This window comes from Mauremys reevesii, linkage group 8, assembly GCF_016161935.1.
Source record: "Mauremys reevesii isolate NIE-2019 linkage group 8, ASM1616193v1, whole genome shotgun sequence".
NCBI lineage: Eukaryota > Metazoa > Chordata > Testudines > Geoemydidae > Mauremys > Mauremys reevesii.
The window spans coordinates 102,970,681-102,991,845 of record NC_052630.1 but is presented as its reverse complement, the minus strand read 5'-3'; the positions used below and the strand labels follow the sequence as shown (position 1 = coordinate 102,991,845).

The following is a 21,165-nucleotide window of genomic DNA, read 5'->3' as shown; positions in this document are numbered from 1 at the left end:
AATAAGTGCCAAGAATTATCAATGAGATGAAAGCAGTCGATGGCAGAGTTAGTGCCCAAGTCATCAATGAAAATAAGTAGGGAAGCATAGATCTGTCACAGTCTAAGGATTACAGCTGGCAGAAATTTGGGATTTCCAGTGTGAGAAATTTTGACTGTGTTCCAAATCAGAACAAAACCAAACTGTTCAAAATTTTGTGTGAAGTGAAAATCCCCCAAACCATTGTTTTGGAAACACTGACATACAGTCGGGGACCTCAGAGCTTCCAGTCTCCTGGGTCAGTTGGCTTCCTGGGCTGCTGGGAGTCTGGAGTGCCTGGCCCTGTGGCAGTCTCCACGGAAGGGCTTTCCCAGGACATCCAAGAACATCAGAATGGCCCTACTGGGTCAGACCAAGGGTCCATCTAGCCCAGTATCCTGTCTTCTGACAGTGGCCAATGCCAGGTGCCCCAGAGGGAATGAACAGAACAGGGAATCATCAAGAGATCCATCCCCTGTTGCTCATTCCCAGCTTCTGGCAAACAGAGGCTATGGACATCAGCCCTGCCCATCCTGGCTAATAGCCATTGATGGACCCATCCTCCACTTCCTTATCTACTTTCTCTACACCAGTCATGACTTTATAGACCTGAATCATATCTCCCCTTAGACGTCTCTTTTCCAAACTGAAAAGTCCTGGTCTTAGTAATCTCTCCTCATATGGAAGCCATTCCATACCACTAATAATTTGTATTGCCCTTTTCTGAACCGTTTCCAATTCCAATATATCTTTTTTTGAGATGGGGTGACCACATCTACACACAGTATATAAAAAATGTGGGCTTACCATGGATTTATATAGAGGCAACATGATATTTTCTGTCCTATTATCTATCCCTTTCTTAATTATTCCCAGCATTCTGTTTGCTTTTTTGACTGCTGCTGCACATTAAATTCATGGTGGCTAAGTCCATAAATGGCTATTAGCCAGGATGGGTAAAGAATGGTGTCCCTAGCCTCTGTTCGGCAGAGGATGGAGATGGATGGCAGGAGAAAGATCACTTGATCATTGCCTGTTAGGTTCACTCCCTCTGGGGCACCTGGCATTGGCCACTGTCGGTAGACAGATACTGGGCTAGATGGACCTTTGGTCTGACCCGGTACGGCCATTCTTATGTTCTTATTGTTTTCAGAGAATTATCCACAATGACTCCAAGATCTCTTTCTTGAGTGGTAACAGCTAATTTAGACCCTGTAATTGTATATGTATAGTTGGGATTATGCTTTCCAATGTGCATTACTTTGCATTTATCAACATTAAATTTCATCTGCCATATTGTTGCCCAGTCACCCAGTTCTGAGAGACCCTTTTGTAGCTCTTCACAGTCTGCCTAGGTCTTAACTATCTTTAGTAATTTTGTATAATCTGAAAAATTTGCCACCTTACTGTTTACCCCTTTTCCCAGATCATTTATGAATATGTTGAATAGCACTGGTCCCAGAACAGACCCCTGGGGGACACCACTATTTACCTCTCCATTCTGAAAACTGACCATTTATACCTATCCTTTATTTCCTATCTTTTAACCAGTTACCAAACCATGAGAAAACCTTCCCTCTTATCCCGTGGCAGCTTACTTTGCATAGGAGCCTTTGGTGAGGGACCTTGGAAAAGGCTTTCTGAAAATCTGAGTACACTATATCCACTGGATCCCCCTTGTCCACATGCTTGTTGACCCCCTCAAAGAATTCCAGCAGATTGGGGGGGCATGATTTCCCCATGTTGACTCTTCCTCAACAAATTATGTTCATCTATATGTCTGACAATATTGTTCTTTATTATAGTTTCAACCAGTTTGCCCGGTACTGAAGTCAGGCTTACAGGCCTGTAATTGCCAGGATCACATCTGGAGCTCTTTTTAAAAATTGGCATCGCTTTAGCTATCCTCCAGTCATCTGGTACAGAAACTGATTTAAATTATAGGTTACAGACTATGGTTAGTAGTTCTGCAATTTCACACTTGAGTTCCTTCAGAACTCTTGGGTGAATAGCATCTGATCCTGGTGACTTATTGCTGTTTAATTTATCAATTTGTTCCAAAACCTCCTCTAATGATACCGCAATCTGGGACAGTTCCTCAGATCTGTCACCTAAAAAGAATGGCTCAGGTTTGGGAATCTCCCTCACATCCTCAGCTGTGAAGACCACTGCAAAGATTTCATTTAATTTCTCTGCAATGGCCTTATCGTCCTTGAGTGCTCCTCTAGCACCTCGATCGTCCAGTGGCCCCATTGGTTGTTTAGCAGGCTTCCTGCTTCTGATGTACTTAAAATATTTTGCTATTACTTCTTGAGTCTTTGGCTAACAGTTCCTCAAATTCTTTTTTGGCCTTCCTAATTGTATTTTTACACTTCATTTGCCAGTGTTTATACTCCTTTCTATTTTCCTCACAAGGATTTAACTTCCACTTTTTAAAGGATGCCTTTTTGCCTCTCACTGCTTCTTTTACTTTGTTGTTTAGCTATGGTGGCTCTTTTTTGGTTCTCTTACTATGTTTTTTAATTTAGAGTATACATTTAAGTAGAGCCTCTATTATGGTGTTTTTAAAAAGTTTCCATTCAGCTTGTAGAGATTTCACTTCTGGCACTGTACCCTTTAATTTTTGTTTAACTAACTTCCTCATTTTTGTGTAGCTCCCCTTTCTGAAATTAAATGCTACAGTGTTGGGCTGCTCTGGAGTCTTCCCCACCACAGGGATGTAAAATTTAATTATATTATGGTCACTATTACCAAGCGGCCCAGCTATATTCATCTCTTGGATCAGATCCTGTGCTCCACTTAGGACTAAATCAAGAATTGCCTCTCCTCTGGTGGGTTCCAGGACCAGTTGCTCCCTACCTCTATATTCTTATAATTAGAGCATGGAATTTCTATCCTTAGAGATTCTATGATACAGTTTGATTCATTTATGATTTTTACTTCATTTGATTCTAAGGTAAGAGTCTGAGAGTCTTATCTGGGTCTTCCAAGGCTTCCAGGCTCCTAGCTCCACAACAGAGAGCCTAGAAGTCCTGGTATGGCAGGGCTGCCCCAGAGCTGCAGACTACAAAAGCTTGAGTTCCCTAGCCCCAGGGCAGTCCCACCTGGCAGGGACCCCAGTAGTTTCCCACCATAACTGCCTGAGATTCAGCAATGTTCTTTGAACCCAAATCTCATTTGTGAAAAATTGTAGGCTTGATGAATGGGCATTTTCCAATTAAACTCTTGTTTCATCAGAAATTTTCCCACCAGCTCTACAAAGGATGCATTTTATCAAAAAAATCTAAGACATCCAATAATGTTAGAGGGACAAGGTGACCATATTTTAAAAATAAACATAAAAGTCAGACTCTTTTGTGGTGACATTTTTTGGAATTGTGAAATACTCATCCAAATTACATTTTTTTTTTTAATATGTGTACTGATCTTACCTAGTTCTAACTTCTAATTCCACAGCCACCTGGACATATGTCTCAGAGTGAAGGACTTTCCTCTCCCAGTAACTTATTGCCCTGTATGAGTTTGTGTAACCTTGAAGGAGTGTTGTGTGGCAAAGTACCTCCTTCTCCTCAGCAGACTCAGTCCTTTTTAGCCTTGGAGACATAGGCTTGGGCAAAGCAAACCCTTCTAGGTAGCACAGGGTCTGGCTAATCCTTCCCTCAGTCAGTCTCTTGTGCTTGTTTTCTCCCCTTCTGGGGACAGGGTGCAGCCTTCCTGGCTGGAAGAGATCACAGCCTTGCTACACCTAACTTGCTGGAGGCTTCTCTCACTCTCCCCCTTGCTTCCATGCCAGGGAAGGTTTAAAAAGGTCTCCAGCAGTTGGAGCCAGCTGAACCTAATTAGTTCCCTGGTAACCCCTTTTCCAGCTGAACCTTATTTCCCCCTGGTTATCTCTCCTCAGTGGAGTGAGAGAGGCCTTTTAACCCCCTGGGACTAAATACTACCCCTCCATTTGTAGCCATTTGTCCTGGGTTTGCCACAGTTGTTAAACATGCACTTTGAGCAAAAGAAAAGCTTTGATTGCACCTGCGCTTTTTAACTTTTCCTTTCACTGCAAACAGCATTCATTACATTGAATGCTAGTTCCACTGGATTGGGGCTTCTGGTAAAAACAGAACAAATGGTACCTGATGTAGTAATAAGTCTTGGACAAAGCGTTTGTAAGTTATTAAAAAATCAAAATGTCTGATATGGATGAAATGAAAAACTAGGACATTGTGGGTGTCCCAAACAGACTTCCTGAGACAAGAGAACAGGAGCTGGTTGAAAAATTCAAATAATTTTTCATGGAAAATTTAAGAACATTACTTTCAAAATTTCCCATATTTTGCTTTGATTTTTGAAGACAAAACAAAAACAAATCTTGAAGAAATGTCAGTAAAAGATTTTTGTTTTCACGAGCTAAAACCCAAGAATGTATACTATAACCTGAAAAGTTTTACTGAACATTTTTTCAGATTTTAGTTTCTCCTTTTGAAAAACCAGAACATTTCAACATCAAAAAAATAAATTTTCATCAACACTTTTTGTTTTGGTCAACCCATAAAAAATTTTCCTCAAAGACTTTCATTTTGATCAAAAAAGCATTTTTCATTAAAAAATAGTGTAATGAAATAATATTAATAATAATAATAATTAATTAATATTAATAATAATCTGCTGTATCAGATAAGTAACTGATCCTGTTTTTTGGAAAACAGGTACTCAGTTACAGATTGAGAACCCCACTGAAGTTGGTAGCATTACTCCAGCTGAACACACTGCTGGTGAGAGCAGAATTTAGGCCTCACTGCTCTTTGGGTATGGAAAAACATAACAGCGTTTCCCAGTTTTAGTCAGAAGCCTTCCATTTGAAGAGAACAAGAGGGAACTTCTTTCAGACTGTAGATTCCCTTGAGGGTTTACAATCTAAAAGATTCACCTAGAGAAACAACAGGTTGTGCAGGCAGCCTTGTATTTCGGCATTGGGGAGGAGATTCCCACATATCTTTGGTTTCTTTTCAGGAATGACCTTAGTAACATGCCCTACACCACCATGTGCATTAAAGAGACCCTCCGCCTTTACCCTCCGGTACCTCAAGTGTATCGACAACTCAATGAACCAGTCACATTTTTCGATGGGAGGACTTTGCCGGAAGGTCTGATTCTATCCCTTTTCCTGTGTTCTTTATACGTTTAAGGGTTGCAACTTTATATATAGTAACTAATGGGTATTGTATGTGTGTGTATCAGCTAATTATGGACCCAAGTGATGGCATTTGGATCAGGATTAAGAAATCCTCTAAAGCTCCAAGGGTTTTGACTCCAGAGTTTTGGTTTACTCCAATTAGGAAGGTAAGCAGTGCACCAATAACCAAAATGGATTAGAATAAATATTCTGCAGTCACACAAAACAGAGACGGTCTAATAGTGTCAGCTGAACCAAAAATCCAGGAAGCGTTTCCCTGCATCCATATCTGTCTCAGTCATTAACTAATCACCAGCCAGGTGTCTCAGCCATATTTCACATATCCTTCTGACCACAACGATCTACTGCAAGGAACAATGGCACTTTGATCCTGAAGTGACTGAGGAAAAAGAGAAGTCAGAGACTGGGAAGGACATTAATTCCAGAGGATGTGGGGAATGATCTGGCCCACTCATAGGAGGTGGATGAGTTTGCTTTGCTAGCTGACAAGATCTATGTACTCAAAGAGAGATGAAAAGCTCTTCAGCTGACCTATGCTGTGGGCAGGAATTAGCACCATACATAAAGCTGCTGAATAAGACCTAAAGTACTGGGACAAGTACAGCTTGCTAACTCCATCAAGAGGCGTAAGAAGTGGGGTGTGACTCTCTGATCTGAGGGAACTAACTGCAGAGCCACGGCGATTCTTCTGGACACACTTGGAACAGCTGGGCTTAGCGAAAATGCCTAGTTTTATGTCACTTCATTGTAATTGGTGTTACCATTAAGACAAACCCCATAAAGAGGGTGACTTTAACCTGGTACAGCGTGTGTGGACTTTATCCAGAACTGTCTAGGAATCGCACCTATGCAAGAGAAGACTAAGACTAAGCAGTTTGTGTATGTGAACAGGAGGGCTCCTCTGCAGGGATGTATTCACAGCCTGGCCTTACAAATGAGAGAGGAGAAATGAAGATGATTTAGTTGGGGTTGGTCCTGTTTTGAGCAGGGACTAGATGATCTCCTGAGGTCCCTTCCAACTCTAATCTTCTATGAGTCTATGATTCTATGACTGTGACCATGTTATCTCTTAGCCCTCTCTTCAATAAACAAAGTAGATTGAACTTAGTAAATCTCCCACTATAAGGCATGTTTTTCAAACCTCAAGTAATTCTTGTAGCTGTCTTCTGTGTTTCCATTTATCCTTTTATTATATTATATTATATTATATTCCATTTATACAGCGACCTGTAAGTCGCTCAGACAAGGTGGTGCTGAGCGCAACTTAAATGCCTAGAGAGATGAATAAATAGATGTGTGCATACCAGTAAAAATAAGGCAGCAACCCCATATACTTTGGGTGGATGGACTGGACATACTTAGCAGGACTTGACAAAATGCACTCTTGGGATTTAAAGAGTCGATGCAATCTTGGAACCATTAGCAATTGTATTTGAGAACTCATGGAGGATGGGTGAGGTCCGAGAGGACTGGAGAAGGCTAAGCATAGCACCTATCTTTAAAAGAGGAAACAACAGACCAGACTAGTTTCAATACTTGGAAAGATTATGGAACAAATTATTAAATTATGATGCGGAACCAACTTAATTTCTTTCTTTGACAAGGTTATTGGCCCAATGGATAGGGTGGATTCAGTAGATTTGATATATCTTGATTTTAGTAAGGCTTTTGATCCAGTCCCACATGACATTCTCACAAACAAGTGTGGTCTAGATGAAACTATTACAAGATGGGTGCACAACTGATTAAGACAGTTCTCAAAGTGTAGTTATTAATGGCTCACTGTCCAACTGGGAGGATGTATAGCTTAGGCGCTGCAAGCCTGGGAGGCGGGAGAAGTGAAGCAGCCACCGCGTGCTCGGGGTGCTCAGGCGCGGAGCAGGGATGAGCTGGGGTGGGGGTGGGGCCTCAGGGCAGAGGGTGGGGAGCTGCTGCAAGGGGGGCGCCTCAGGGTGGAGGGAAGAAAGGTGGGGACGCAAGGTGGAAGTTTCGCCTAGGGCACGAAACATCCTTGCACCAGCCCTGGTGATGGGGCAGGAATACAAAAATATAAATAGAAAGAAAATATTGTAGCAGGTGATTTTCTTCTCATTAGATCTTTTCTCTCATTCTTACCAGGTAGCTTAGTGTCTCTGCACATTTACGCTCTTCACAGAAACCCCGCGGTATGGAAAGATCCAGAGGTATGTTACTTTGCTTCTTGTGATATTTAGTTTCTTTTTGCCTGGGCACAATGGAAGGAACTTGCTACAGCATCCCTCCCCACCCTCCGTTGGGGCAGTGTGGCTATATACCACCAGCATCTTGGGCCAGGCCTTAAAAGTACAGTCTGGCCTCTCTATATGCGGAAGTTCTTTATTGGATTGTTTTGGATGTAGGCTTAGGGCTAGTTTCTTCTCTCAGTCAGACCAGTGTAAATCCAGAATACATTTATGGACCCCAATGGAGCTATTCAGGATTTACACCAATTCAACTGAGATCAGAATCTCTTGCCCTTTATCTGCACTGATAATGAAGATGGGATCCAGACGTCTATTCATTTAGAAAGGTGTAATTGCTCTGAACCTTTTAAATCCCATCATCCCAATTAGGTTAGTCAATGAAGGTTCTCCTTAGTGACATGAGGCCTCATTCTCCACCACATGGCTTTGTACATCAGGCAGTAATTTATAGCCCATTCAGGTAGTTTTGGCACATTGCATGTGTGATTGAATATATAAGATACAGGCATGGGTCAGCACTGTGTCCATGGTAAAAATTTTGAGGTACATGGGCATGGACCTCCTCATTTTTACCATGAGGCAGTGCCCCCCTCCCCACCCCCGCAAACGGCTTCCCCGCATCCCTCTGTGCTGTGAAGTATCTGTCTTGGCCACTCTGCAGCATGCTGCCTCCGGAGTGCAGCTTCGTTCCACCCCCCGCAGCACTGACCCAGCTCCCAGCCCATTGGCTGCCCCGCACTGCACAGCCCCCTCAGCCTAGCTCCAGCCCTTTGGATCCACCTCCCCGGATGCAGAGGCCCTCTCAGCCTAGCTCCCCAGCAACAGCAGGGATGAAGGACAACAGAGGTGAGCCCCACCCCCCCCCAAGAATTTGTTCCACCCTGGTCCTGCTCACAACAGACCCCTGCCCACAGCTGGAGCCTGCCCCTTGGAGGGGATGCCGTGGTCAGGAGGCAGAAGATGCCCACCCACCCCGGGATAACCCCTGCCTGGGGGGGGGTGCCCTAGTCACAGTGAAGGGAAAGGGAAACCCTGCTCCACTGAGCAACCCCCCGCCTCCACTTCCCACATCCTGTGACATGATGAGGAATCTCCCATATAAGCGACACAAACAGGGGAGAGGGACCCCTTGGTCCCAGACATGGGATAAATGATGTACCCTGGTCAGTGGGAGATGCTAATCCTCCTCCTGCCCACATACACACACATCCTCTCATAAGACATTTAAACAAGAACAATAAAAAAGTAAAAACAACGAGGTGTCCTTGTGGCACCTTAGAGACTAACAAATGTATTTTTGTGGGCTAGAACCCACTTCATCAGATACGTGGAGTGGAAAATACAGGACCGGTATAAATACATTGGAGTCTGTTTTTTAAGTTTTTGTTGTTGAAGAATTGCCACTTTTAGGTGTGTTATTGAGTCACCAGGGAGATTGAAGTGTTCTCCTACTGGTTTTTGAATGTTATAATTCCTGATGTTGGATTTGTGTCCATTTATTCTTTTGCGTAGAGACTATCCGGTTTGGCCAATGAACATGGCAGAGGGGCATTGCTGGCACATGATGGCATATATCACATTGGTAGATATGCAGGTGAATGAGCCCCTGATGGTGTGGCTGATGTAGTGAGGTCCTATGATCGTGTCCCTTGAATAGATAAGTGGACAGAGGTGGCACCGGGGTTTGTTGCAGGGTTTGGTTCCTGGGTTGGTGTTTTTTTGTGTGGTGTGTAGTTACTGGTGAGTATTTGCTTCAGGTTGGGGGGCTGTCTGTAACAGACCTAAAAGTGGCAATTCTGCAACAACAAAACTTCAAAAACAGACTCCAACGTGAAGCTGCAGAACTGGAATTAATTTGCAAACTGGACACCATCAAATTAGGCCTGAATAAAGACTGGAAGTGGTTGGGTCATTACAAAACCTAAACCTAATTTCCCCCATACTAATTTCCCCCTACTGTTTCTCACACCTTCTTGTCAACTGTTTGAAATGGGCCACTCTCATTACCACTACAAAAGTGATTTTTCCTCCCTTGGTATCCTACTGTTAATTGAATTGTCTTGTTAGACTGACCTCACACTTGGTAAGGCAACTCCCATCTTTTCATGTATTTATACCGGCTCCTGTATTTTCCACTCCATGCATCCGATGAAGTGGGTTCTAGCCCACGAAAGCTTATGCCCAAATAAATGTGTTAGTCTCTAAGGTGCCACAAGGACTCCTTGTTGTTTTTGCTCATACAGACTAACATGGCTATCACTCTGAAACCAATAGAAAAGTACTGGCAACAATGCACTGGATATATGGTTTTAGGATGAATATTTATTTCAATGCCCCATCCCACAAAAAAATATTGACTGCCGTGGTGAGGTACATTCAAAAACATTAAAGTGAGTTGAATTTATTATTATTATTAACTAGCTAGCTAAGTTACTGGTTTTTTTCAGTGTGGAAAATGGTGGATATTTTGCAGGTTGAATGACGACTGAATGACATAACCCCCACCCCTCGCCAATGCCCGTCACTCAGTCTGTTAATTTTGTCAAGTGTCCGTCATGCAACATGGTGCTGCCTACCCCGGATGCAAGTCAGTGCAGAATGGGGCCCAATTGTACCCTCAGTTACAGAGGAGATGGGGGATCATCTAACTAGCCGAGGGAAGAGATGGGACCTTGCTGTGTGAACACAGTTGCCAAACCCAGCGGTAGCTTTGTCACTAAATGTCTTTAGAGTACAAGTGATCTTTTCTTCCAGGTGTTTGACCCCCTGAGATTTTCACAAGACAACTTGTCTGATCAGCATTCCTTCGCCTTTCTGCCCTTTGCTGCTGGACCACGGTGACGTATTAATTAATTAATTGTGTGAAACCTACAGCCAGAAAACCGAAAACCGCAATGAGAGGAGAGAAAATTATCTCGTGTACCTCTAATTGTTCTCAGAAGTGATGATTATGATAGATTGTCCTTTAGTGCTTGATCCCAAGTCCATTGACGATAAAGATATTATTTTTATTACAGTAGTACCTAGAGGCACTAACCAATATTATGGGGCCCCACTGTGCTAGGACCTGTACATACACATAGAAAGAGACAGGGTAACCATGAGACTGTGTTAGACGTTCCCCTCTCTGCCCAAACGGCAGAAGCTACTCGTCTGTTACAATCCCACTTAAAGAGCCCAGGTATTTATCTCAAGATGTATCAGCTCATGCTTTTAGCTCTGGGTGTCCCTGAGTCAATTCACGATGTGTCAGTCAAGGTGGCGGCCACCACAGCAGACCCTGCCTGGAAGAGCTTACAATCAAAATAGTCAAAGGCTTGGAGGTGAAACTGGGGTACAGAACAGGGACGTGACTTGCCCAGGGTCACATGGCAGGTCAGTGGCAGAATCAGTAATGGAACTCAGGTCCCCTTGACTCCCAGTCCACTAGAGCAGCTTCCTCTCTTTACACTCCGGCGGGTTTGGTTCAGACCATTAATGACTTAGCCCATAAATCTCCCTTACAGGCTGAGTATTTTTCCTTCTCTTCTCAGGAACTGCATCGGGCAGCAGTTTGCCATGACTGAGTTGAAAGTGGCTCTTGCCCTAACCCTCCTCCGCTTCGAACTCTCACCTGACCTGACTACACCTCCTAATGAAGTAACTGAGCTTATCCTGCGCTCCAGGACTGGAATACACTTGCATTTAAAGAAACTTTCCTAATATCTCTGCTATTTCATGCTGAAACTATCTTTGATTTTTTTTTTCAGCAAAGCTTGCAAGTCACAAGACTTTTTAAGTAGATTTGCTCATCTTAAATTTGAGGAACAGTAAGTTAAGGGTGAGGCTGGTTGGAGACATTCTTCCTGATCGTCAGCCACTGTAAAGTGACATAGCTTCATTGACTTGGAGTTATGCCAAAATACACCAGCTGAGGATTTGGTCAATGATGCTTATAGATTAGCCATACACAGAGACATGAACGAAAGTACAACAGTAAATCACTGGTTTTGAAATCCAGTACAGTGAGGGCATAATTATATTCTGTATAGAGAAACTTTTCTCTCTTTTGGCTTTTCCAGTGCCCTTTGTCTATTCCTTCTGTCCCACCTTACAAAGCAATGAGGATCTTAATATTGTGTCTCCCAGTGTAGGAGGGGGGAGTATTTTCCTCTTCGCATTAGGAGGTGAGCTTCCCTTTAATCTTTGAGTTAAGACGGAAAAACTGGTGGGAGCAAGATTTTCCTGTTAAATGCAATCTGATTTAATCAACGGTAAAAGCCAGATTTTGCTCCATTGATCTCAGTGGCGTTGCTCTGGGTTTGAAACAGAGAACAGGGTTTGTGCGTTATAAAAATTGCTTGTGGAGATCCATATTTACTAAATCGGATGCAGTTTTATCAGGAATGGATCTGTTAATGCCTTCTGTAGTTGAACCCCTTAATAAAGAGTTGTGGTGTTTTTTAAATACTCAAATACTTGTCCAGGTTTTGTTGAGAGCATTTCAATAAACACATTAATAATCTTCAACCACTCAGTGACATATTCTGGAATGTAAAATGCTGAGATGTTTGCTGTACCCAGGGGCTACCCATGAGGTGACAACTTGATTCAGGGCAGTAGATTTTTCTGGAAGCAAAACCCTGTGTTGTTAGGGGAGCAGGACAACAAAGTAACATCAATGATCAAAACCCAAGTTTGGAAACAACATTATAAACATCAGGGTTGAAACCTGTGTGTCAGGTATGGCCAGCTGTGTGGGTTGAGCCAGAAATGACCAATGAGTGTCCTAAGCAAGCAATAAATTAATTTAATGATGGGTGAGTTTTACATCCAAGTCCATGTTGACATGCATTCTGAAGTCTCCCTGAACAATGAGTTTGGAGAATTTCAACACCAGTATAGAGGACAATGCTTCCATCTTGTTTGCACCATTATGGAGAAAGCTACCTGAGTCCCAGACTCATGCCTGATCCACTGAACCAAGGTGCCTATGCCAAACAGAGTGGGACTTTTCAGAAGTACCTAGGTGATTTACAAGCACAAGACCCATAGAAAATCAGCACCACTTGGCCTCTTAAGTTACTTAAAAGGAACGTAAAAGGATAAATGGACACAAATCAGATATTAGGAATGGCAATACACAAAAACCTGTAGGAGAACACTTCAATCTCCCTGGACACACAATAGCAGATTTAAAGGTAGCCATCCTGCAGCAAAAAAACTTCAGAACCAGACTTCAAAGAGAAACTGCTGAGCTTCAGTTCATCTGCAAATTTGACACCATCGGCTCAGGATTAAACAAAGACTGTGAATGGCTAGCCAACTACAAAAGCAGTTTCTCCTCCCTTGGTATTCACACCTCAACTGCTAGAAGAGGGCCTCATCCTCCCTGATTGAACTAACCTCATTATCTCTAGCCTGATTCTTGCTTGCATATTTATACCTGCCTCTGGAAATTTCCACTACATGCATCTGACGAAGTGGGTATTCATCCACGAAAGCTCATGCTCCAATATGTCTGTTAGTCTATAAGGTGCCACAGGACTCTTTGCTGCTTTTAAGTTACTTAGACACTTCGGAAAACCTCACCCACAATCTCTTTCTGTCTCATTTTTCCTATATTTAAAGAGGGCTAACAATAATTGTGAACTATCCCATGGCTCTTTTGCTTACCTCTGCAAGATCCTCCTACAATAATGTCTAATACACCTGTTGAAGTTTAAGGACTGGGACTTTCTTCCAGCATTTCTTTACTTCATGGTCTAATTTCAGTCCATTATGCAGACCCAGTAGCCTCTCCATGGTTAAAATTGCAACCAGGATCCTATTCCACATTTTGCCAGTGGTCCAGCTAGTCCAGTATTTGGACTCCCACACTAGCTAGTACCTGCTTCTATGTAGAAACCCTACAGTAGGCAGCTATGGAGCAGCATAAACCAAACTATACTGGGAGTGAGGGAGTGAGGTAATTTGCTCCCCAGGACAGGGGTGTGAAATACAATAGGCTTAATTTTGATTGAATAATGCTGTCAAAATAGTCAGCGCATTAGCTCTGCAGACACAGCTCTGATAATTCTTCTGAGTGATTAACCCAAAATATGAAAATGGGAAGTGGGCTTGGGGCCAAGTCTATTAATTTTTATTTATCATCTTTGTAGTTATTCCCCTTCCCGTATGGGAGTAGCTATGTTAGTATAGAGTACCCTTATACTGATATGACTGTACCTGACACTGGGGGGTGGGGGCGCTATTTCACTCTATGTGGTTTTCAAATAACATACCCCTTTTTCCAAATAATGTTGTTTACTGCATACCCTCATCTGAGGTATGGTCATAATATACCTATGATTAGATTACCAAGTTTTACCAAATAAAATGAGTTGTCTGCCATTATAGGATTTTTCTTCCCTAACCCCAGGTTGAAAAACACTGCTTGCCAGCCTAGTCAAAGCAGTACAACTTTCTTACAACTTGTGTATGCAAGTCCCGCCGTAGGGCAGAAATATGTGTGGCAGAACCCGTATCTCAAATGTTCAGTGAGCAATTTCATTAACATGAGAGATCTGCTCTGTTTGTCCAGATTCAAGTGTGAAACCTATTGCCAACTTAGATCTATCTCAGTTATCTTGAGATTTCACAGCTGTGTCACTGATGCACACATTAAATAGCGAGTATTAAACACATTCTAATGTAATCTTGTTAGCACTTTAGGTTTCCAAATATAAGTTGAGCAGGATTCAGGCTCTCAGATCTGTTCTATGGATCTCATGAGAAACTGACACTCCTGCTGTATCCTAATGTGATGTCCTAAACCCCTCTAGGGTCTGGAAAGCTGAAATAGTATCATTTGTACTACAGTAGTGCCAAGAGGCCCCTGCTGAGATAGGGGCCCGATTGGGGCCCAGGTGCTGTAGAAACATAGTGTTACAGTAAATAACTTCCTAACAGGAGGTGCTACACTACGATTGTGCATTGGAAGTTAGAGTACTGCTTGAAGATCCAGGAAACTCTAGTTATGTCTCTAACCCAGACATCTCCAGGTATGGTGATCTGCCCCATCTAGTGGCACCAAGACCACTTAGAGAGGGATTAATGAGTCTGCTCTATAGCCTTAGCTAGCAGCTATATGGCTTTTAGCTCATGCAGTAGAGGCTCATGCATTTAGCTCCAGAGGTTCCAGGTTCAATCCCACCTGCCAACAAACCAGGGTCTGTCGGTATTACAAGTGCTGAAAGCCCCGCGGCATGGCTGCGGCTAGCCTGGGTCAGCTGACTCAGGCTGGGGGCATGTGTTGGGCTATAAAACTGTAGTGTAGATGTTTGGTCTCAGGCTAGAGCCTGGGCTTTGAGACCTCCTGAAGGGGGAGGGTCTCGCAGCCCAAGTTGTAGCCTGACACCAAATATCTATACTTCAATTTTTAGCCCCACAACAAAAGCCCACATCACCTGACCCAGGCTCTGAAATGTGGAGTGGTGGGTTTTTTATTGCAATATAAATATACACTCAATGTGGAGGAAGGAATACAGCCAGAATGTTGCACAGTCCTGGCTCTATCTCTTTATGTTCACACACCAATCCTGGTGTCAGGTTTGTGTCGGTTCCTGCAGGTCCATGAAATCAGAAACCAAGAATAATGGGAGGAGGGGAGAATGCTCCTGAGAAAACAATAAACGTGGCTGCATATCAGGTTCCTGTCCATAGCAGATGGACATGAAAACGGATGTGTTTAGCAATTGGACATTATTTGGAAGGGAAGCCTGCAAAATTGCAATGGGCTGGATAAAAAGGAAAAGAAAATAAGAACAGTCACACAATTAGCTGTAATGGAGAAAAACTGCCACATGCTCCAGCAGCTTTTGGATATGTCAGCAGCAGACCAGGAGGACCCCTGTAAAATCCTAGAACACTCTCTCATGGTTCAAGACTAACTGTACCTTTGACCTCGGTTTCTCTGTGGGCACCTGTTCAAGTGACTGGCCCTGCGCCTTCATTTTTCTCAGAGTGGACTGCCATGAGTGACCCCGCTTTTAGCCTGGATCTTGAGGCTGTAGCACTCGTACACCAACTCTGATTACTTCATTGTCCTGATTGCATTTGGCCACCTGCATGGATTCCCTTCAGCATCTGTGACCAGTAGGTGATACAGAGACTGCAAACAGCTTCTTCAAAGCAAAGACTCTTCCCTCAAGAGTTGGGTAGGCTCAACTTTTCATAGGCACACACCCTGCTTCCAGGGACCTGAGTTCTGTCTGCTTTCCTGCAAGCCCTGCCTCTCCCCGTCTGATCAGCAGATCTGTGCTTTTTAACAACGTAGCGGTTCCGAAGTTCTTTGTTTGAGCCCAGCCCTCATCTCTGAGCTGGCCCCTGGTTGAAGTCTGGCTCCCTCTGCCCTGCTCCGTGGCCGAACAGAGCTCTGGATCTGCTGGGGCAGCACAATGCCCCGGCCAAAAGACCGGTACTTGTGCCTCCCCTGGCACATGCCCGTTCCTCCCCAGGGAAGTGCAACCCATAATGAGAACCTCTGGTTCCAGACCCATGGTGCATACATTGCTGCTTATTTACATGACATTGTCACTTATAGCCAAGACTGTTGTTAAGCATATAAAGTAATAGCAGGTCACCAAAACTGTGCATCTCTCTGCCAGGATGTAAATTCAGCACTTTAAGTGGACCCAATGGCTGCACATTTACATACGAAGTCACATGTTAATGAAGAGAGGTGAAGTCAGCAAAAAATGAGCACACAGGAAAAAACAAGGCCTAGAGGGTTATACTGTCTAGGAGTAAAGACAATGAACTTTGGGTGTATTTCTAAAAGGCAAAGAAGGCATCATGGTATCCTACGGTTAGGAAGTAAATGGATAGCATATCTGCATTCATGAAAACGGGATCTCTTCCTGCCTTGATTGAAAATGTTGCAGAGGACTTGGAGTGTACTAACCACTTTAGACATGCAGTTAAGTTTTGTCTCTAGAAAGCAAGTTATGATTTTGTTTTATATGTAACCATCTGTTTCCAATATTCTTATTCATTATTCCTGAATCTCTATATTTTAATCATAAACTTATTCTCGTTTTCACTATAAATATATCTCAGTGCTGTAATATTAAGCAAAACATTGGTCTTGAGCTGAATTTTACAAGCTGGTCTGAACTGTTTCTTTGGTCAGACCTGGTAGTATTCAGTGGATAAGAGGCTGGACACTGCAGGGAATTCTCAGAGCGTGCTTGGGCATTGGTGTGTGCCATTCACTAACCTGCACAAAGGGAATGAAGCCTGTGGGGTCTGTAAGGTCGTGCTTGTGCTGCCAGAGGCGGTTGGTTTCAGGGAACGGAAGCATGGACAAGACTGCATCATGCTAAGGGCATGTAGCAGTGAAGCATTTTCCAACCCTGGGTACCCCTGCAGAGCATCACAAATACATAATATGCTCGATTTGCGGCTGCATCCAGAGCCCACTGAAGTCAGTGGAAAATTCCCATTGACTTCAGTGAGGGCTGGATCAGCCCCTAAGTACAGATTTATTTTAAATCCATGTAAAGGTTATAAAAGGTTATACTGCACTTTCACCTCTTACTGGGCTCAAGGCAGGGGTAATGGTAAAATTCTATGACCTTTGTTATACATGTAACCCCTTCCTGTGGGGATCCTGGCCCTCACTGGTGGTGGAGTCCCTTGTTCCACCCTCCTCAGGATCTCTCTGATCTCCACCCTCACCCAACAATTAGTGCTTCCACCTAGTGGCCAGGTATACAAAGGACTAACAACTCCTTGACTGCTAGGACATGAATTAACTAGTACATGGAATCACAGTCCACATTAAAAAAAAAAACCAGTTTAATCCCCAGATAGGAACAAGGTAAGCTGAAACAAGGGGATGAGAACAGGGAAAGGACTCAGAGATGTAAATAAACAAGGACCTAACCCATCTTGCAATAACTCCTGAAAACCAACAACAAAAATCAGTGTGGTCCTTATACCAGACGTTATTGGCAGTACAAAGGGCTGGTTCAAATGTCTAAGGTTCCTTCTGAAAATTTAACAAACAACAATGGCTCACATCCCTGCCCAGAAATCTAGGAAAACTACATACCCCCTGAGGTGCCCCTGACAAGCAATACTTCTAACAAACACTGAGTCCATTGTACAAAACAAAGAAAACATTGGCAGAATTCAGGCAGGTCTATCTCCAGCCCTAGTGGAAAGCGCTGCCAGATCTGGTCCGGGAGCTATACCACTTCGCCCAGCTGAACTGATCTCATTGCTGGGTAGCAGGGACCTCATTAGAGTTCCTCAGCTCACCTGCTTCAATAACACCTCCGTGTCTGCCACTGTCTGCAAAGCCATGTCTTCTTCATGAAAGCTACCTCTCCACCACTCTTCAGAGACAGATCAGTGAAATAGCACTGGGCACAATTCTTGCCACCAGAGATAGCATTGCCACCTAAGATAGCAGCTCCTCCTCCTTCTCTCATATTGTCGGGGCTCCAGTACCCAGCCTTGCCAGACTGCAGTGATGGTTTGGATGACCCATAGTTGCATAGTTGGTGCAGTTCTCCTGTTCTTTTGTTACCCACAGGGATAACAGTGTTTTATTACCCCCGAATATAAAATTTAACTGAATTTTGACCACAGTTCCCCATCCTATCATTTCCCTTGGCTCACCAAGAAATGCCAGCAGACAACTCCCTCCCCTATAAAACTTCTGTCATTTGGAGCTCTCAGCAGCTCTGGGGCACCATGACAGGATTCACTCACCAGAGCAGCAGCTCCTGCTGGCCATCTTGGGGATTAGCTCTCTCAGCCCTCTTCTGGTCAGGCCTCTCCCGCCACCTTCTCTGCCTGCAGAAATGCCTGATTCCATAGAGTCCTCTTCATGACTCGCCCCTCCGTCCATACCACCATCCACATTTTCCCCCTTCTGCGGGGAGGAGGGAAGTATCTCCCAGCTCTATAGTCCAGCCACTTCCCTAGTGGCGAGTCGGGGGGAACCGGGCACATCCACTACTCTGGGTCCCAGCCCAGGGACCCTGTAGATAGCAGCCTCCTGCTGCCTCTCCTTAACTTCTCCGACAATACTGCTTCAATTCTCTTGGCCACTTCCCGGCAGCCAGAGCACCTTCTTCACCCTCTTCTCAGGACCTCCAGCCAGCACTTCCCAGCAGCCAGCCAGCCAGCTCCCCAGTCCCTGCCAGCAACTGCTCTATCCAAGGTGCTACCTTCTTACTGCCTGCTAGGAACACAGTCCTCTCTCCTTGGGCTCCCGGCAGCAACTGACTAGGGTTGGGCTCTGCCCTGCGGCTCTTCTTATATGTGAGCCCTCCGGGCCCTGATTGGCTGCTCCATGCAGCCGCTCTCTCTTATTCGCTGCTTTTAACCTCTTCTTTTCCTGTGTTATTACCAGAGAAAATTCTCCAGTTTCTACTGAATAAGCAAAAGTCACTCCACTCTGAGATGGACGCTGCAGACCCTGAGCATGCGCTGAGGTGAAGGTCATCAGTGAGCATGTGTAGTAAGGAGTGACAGAGGGGAGAGGCAGTTAAGCCTCCAGCTGGTCAGAACCCGCTCATACCGGTCACAACTTGTTTTAGAGGGCAGAGCTGTCAATCCGAATTCTGAGGCAATGGTCAAGACGGAGCATGTGCGAGTGAGGAACCTGTAGCTCGGAACAGGGAGCTATATAAAGGAAGAGCTGGATGGTGTCCCAGGCAGGATCGAGTCCTGGTGGCCAGTGCAGTGGGGTCTTTGTGGGGTTTCCACTCCCACAGTTCCTGAATCTTCCGGGGACTCGGCCTCTCTTGTGGATCGGGGGACTCTGGGTCGGCTTCAGACCTTGTGACCAAGAGAGTAAAAATGGCTGCCTCTCTGGTGGCTGTGGAGAGAAACAACCAACCGTTTCTCCCTCAGGATCTCCGCTCCTTCCCCCCAGTCACACAGTCCCCCCTCCCCGAGCCCTGTGAAGCCTCTTCAGGGACCTACCGTTGGGGCCACCCAGCATTGCCAATCAGGCGTGTCTTCCTGCCACAGGCCGGGTGTCTCCCTCCAGCACAGCCAAACCAGGCAGTCTCAGAGACAGTCCCAGTTTATGCCTCTGTGCTACTTTCTGTAGGAGCAGCACCTCTAAAGCTCCCAAACTGGCAGGGGCTACATACAGGAGGGAAGACTTAGGGTGACCAGACAGCAAGTGCAAAAAATCGGGACAGGGGGTGGGGAGGTAATAGGTACCTATATAAGCAAAAGTCCCCAAAATCGGGACTGTCCCTATAAAATTGGGACATCTGGTCACCCAAGGCAGACTAGATGATCTAATGGTCCCTGCTGTCCTTAGAATCTCCTAATCTACCCTGTCTGTCACCTGATTTTTAAGAGCTGAACTCACTGGGGCTGCTAATGGTTCTACCATTTTGTAAATCTGCTCCATTTGTGAATCAGCATAGCTGCAGTGGAGGATCTAGTTCATAGTGTTTACTATAGAGACAAGGTGGGTGAGGTAATCTCTTTTATTGGATCAACTTCTGTTGGTGACAGAGAGACAAGCTTTCAAGCTTACACAAAGCTCTCCTTTAGGTGTGGGAAATACACTCCAAGTGTCACAGCTAAATACAAGGTAGAACAGATGGTTTAGCATAAGGAGTTAACACTATTTCAAGGTGATGTGGCCCTTTAACACCTCTCCAGTTATAGGGGCAAAAAAGCTGGGGGGCAGGGACTTAATGGGTTATAGAGTGTTATAATAAGCCATAAATCCAGTATCTCTATTCAGTCCATACTACTCTAACTTTCCTAAACACTAAAAATCCTGGGACCAACATGGCTACACTCTGCATGCAGGATTTATGCTGCCATGCAGAGCTATTTGGGGTGCGTTTTTTGATATGTTTATGTTCTGAGGCAGAGATAAATGATTACTCCTACCTCACCTACATAGCTACCCAGAGCTTTATTGGCTATACAATTATCCAGCCTGTTTTGCATGAATTAGAGTCAGACACAAGTTTCCCACAACATGCTCATTGCCTTCTAGAGCTATTCTTTCAGCAAACTTCACCCACGGTTGTTCTGATTTGGGCGGTGCTTGTAATCCATTTGAAAAGCAGCTGAAAGTCTAATCTTTGCAGTCCAGTGTGATAAGAGTGTGTCTGACTCTGTGCATACAGTAAGTACAGAGTGCAGCAGAGGCTGACAGGGTTGGGGCTTTTTTATTCAGTGCCTGCCAATGAGGGCAGCCTCATGAAATCTGTACTGGAGACAGTAATGAACCCTTCTGGGGCATGGCTGAGCAGAGCTGTCTCCCAGATGTTTCACCTGACGGCTGTGGTGTGCCTTGCTTGTGTGGTTCTGAAAGCAATCCAGCTGTACCGGAGGAAGCAGAAACTGCTCAAAATCTTTAAAAGTTTCCCAGGACCTCCCACCCACTGGCTGTATGGCCACCTTCAAATGGTAAAGTAGCAACTGGGACTGTAGCGTGTGTGTGTGTGTGAACAGTAAGGTAGCAATTGGGATTGTACTATGTCATAGACCTACCTCAACTATTAGGGCACTTGGCTTCCTTGTTTACATAAGTACAAAGTTTCTTTACTTTCCTCTACCCTCCCACTAATAGGAGTCTATTGTCACGTTTGCTAGGGAGAGGTCACAGGCTTTCTGTGGTTAAGGCAGAGACTTGTTTTCTCCTATTAAACCCTCCAGAACAGGCCAGTTCAGATTCTGCATGCATGCTCTGTGGCCTGCAGAGAGATTTTCACTCTCTTTCAA

At 44.4% G+C, this 21,165-nt stretch overlaps 2 protein-coding genes and 1 long non-coding RNA gene across 5 annotated transcripts in view; 2 read left to right on the top strand and 1 right to left on the bottom strand.

The window, feature by feature from the left end:
• LOC120369613 (cytochrome P450 4B1-like) overlaps positions 1-11,857 on the top strand; it is a 28,240-nt gene extending 16,383 nt beyond the window's left edge. The window contains exons 9-12 of one of the 2 annotated variants that reach the window (XM_039483089.1): positions 5,023-5,156; positions 7,325-7,389; positions 10,183-10,265; positions 10,962-11,857. In XM_039483089.1, the coding sequence (XP_039339023.1) occupies positions 5,023-5,156; positions 7,325-7,389; positions 10,183-10,265; positions 10,962-11,130 (451 nt within the window). In that variant the 3' untranslated portion in view covers positions 11,131-11,857. The remainder of the gene's footprint in view (positions 1-5,022; positions 5,157-7,324; positions 7,390-10,182; positions 10,266-10,961) is intronic. The other variant, XM_039483090.1, reaches the window with a different exon arrangement.
• Positions 1-18,608, bottom strand: part of LOC120369614 — a 163,766-nt gene extending 145,158 nt beyond the window's left edge. Inside the window, exon 1 of the long non-coding RNA XR_005583275.1 lies at positions 18,169-18,608. This is a non-coding gene — a long non-coding RNA (uncharacterized LOC120369614). The remainder of the gene's footprint in view (positions 1-18,168) is intronic.
• Positions 18,609-18,840: 232 nt separating this feature from the next.
• Positions 18,841-21,165, top strand: part of LOC120369612 (cytochrome P450 4B1-like) — a 47,966-nt gene continuing 45,641 nt past the window's right edge. The window contains exon 1 of one of the 2 annotated variants that reach the window (XM_039483088.1): positions 18,841-18,896. The gene's annotated coding sequence lies outside the window, so the exon portion shown is untranslated. Of the gene's footprint in view, positions 18,897-20,447; positions 20,851-21,165 lie in introns of those variants that run through there. The other variant, XM_039483086.1, reaches the window with a different exon arrangement.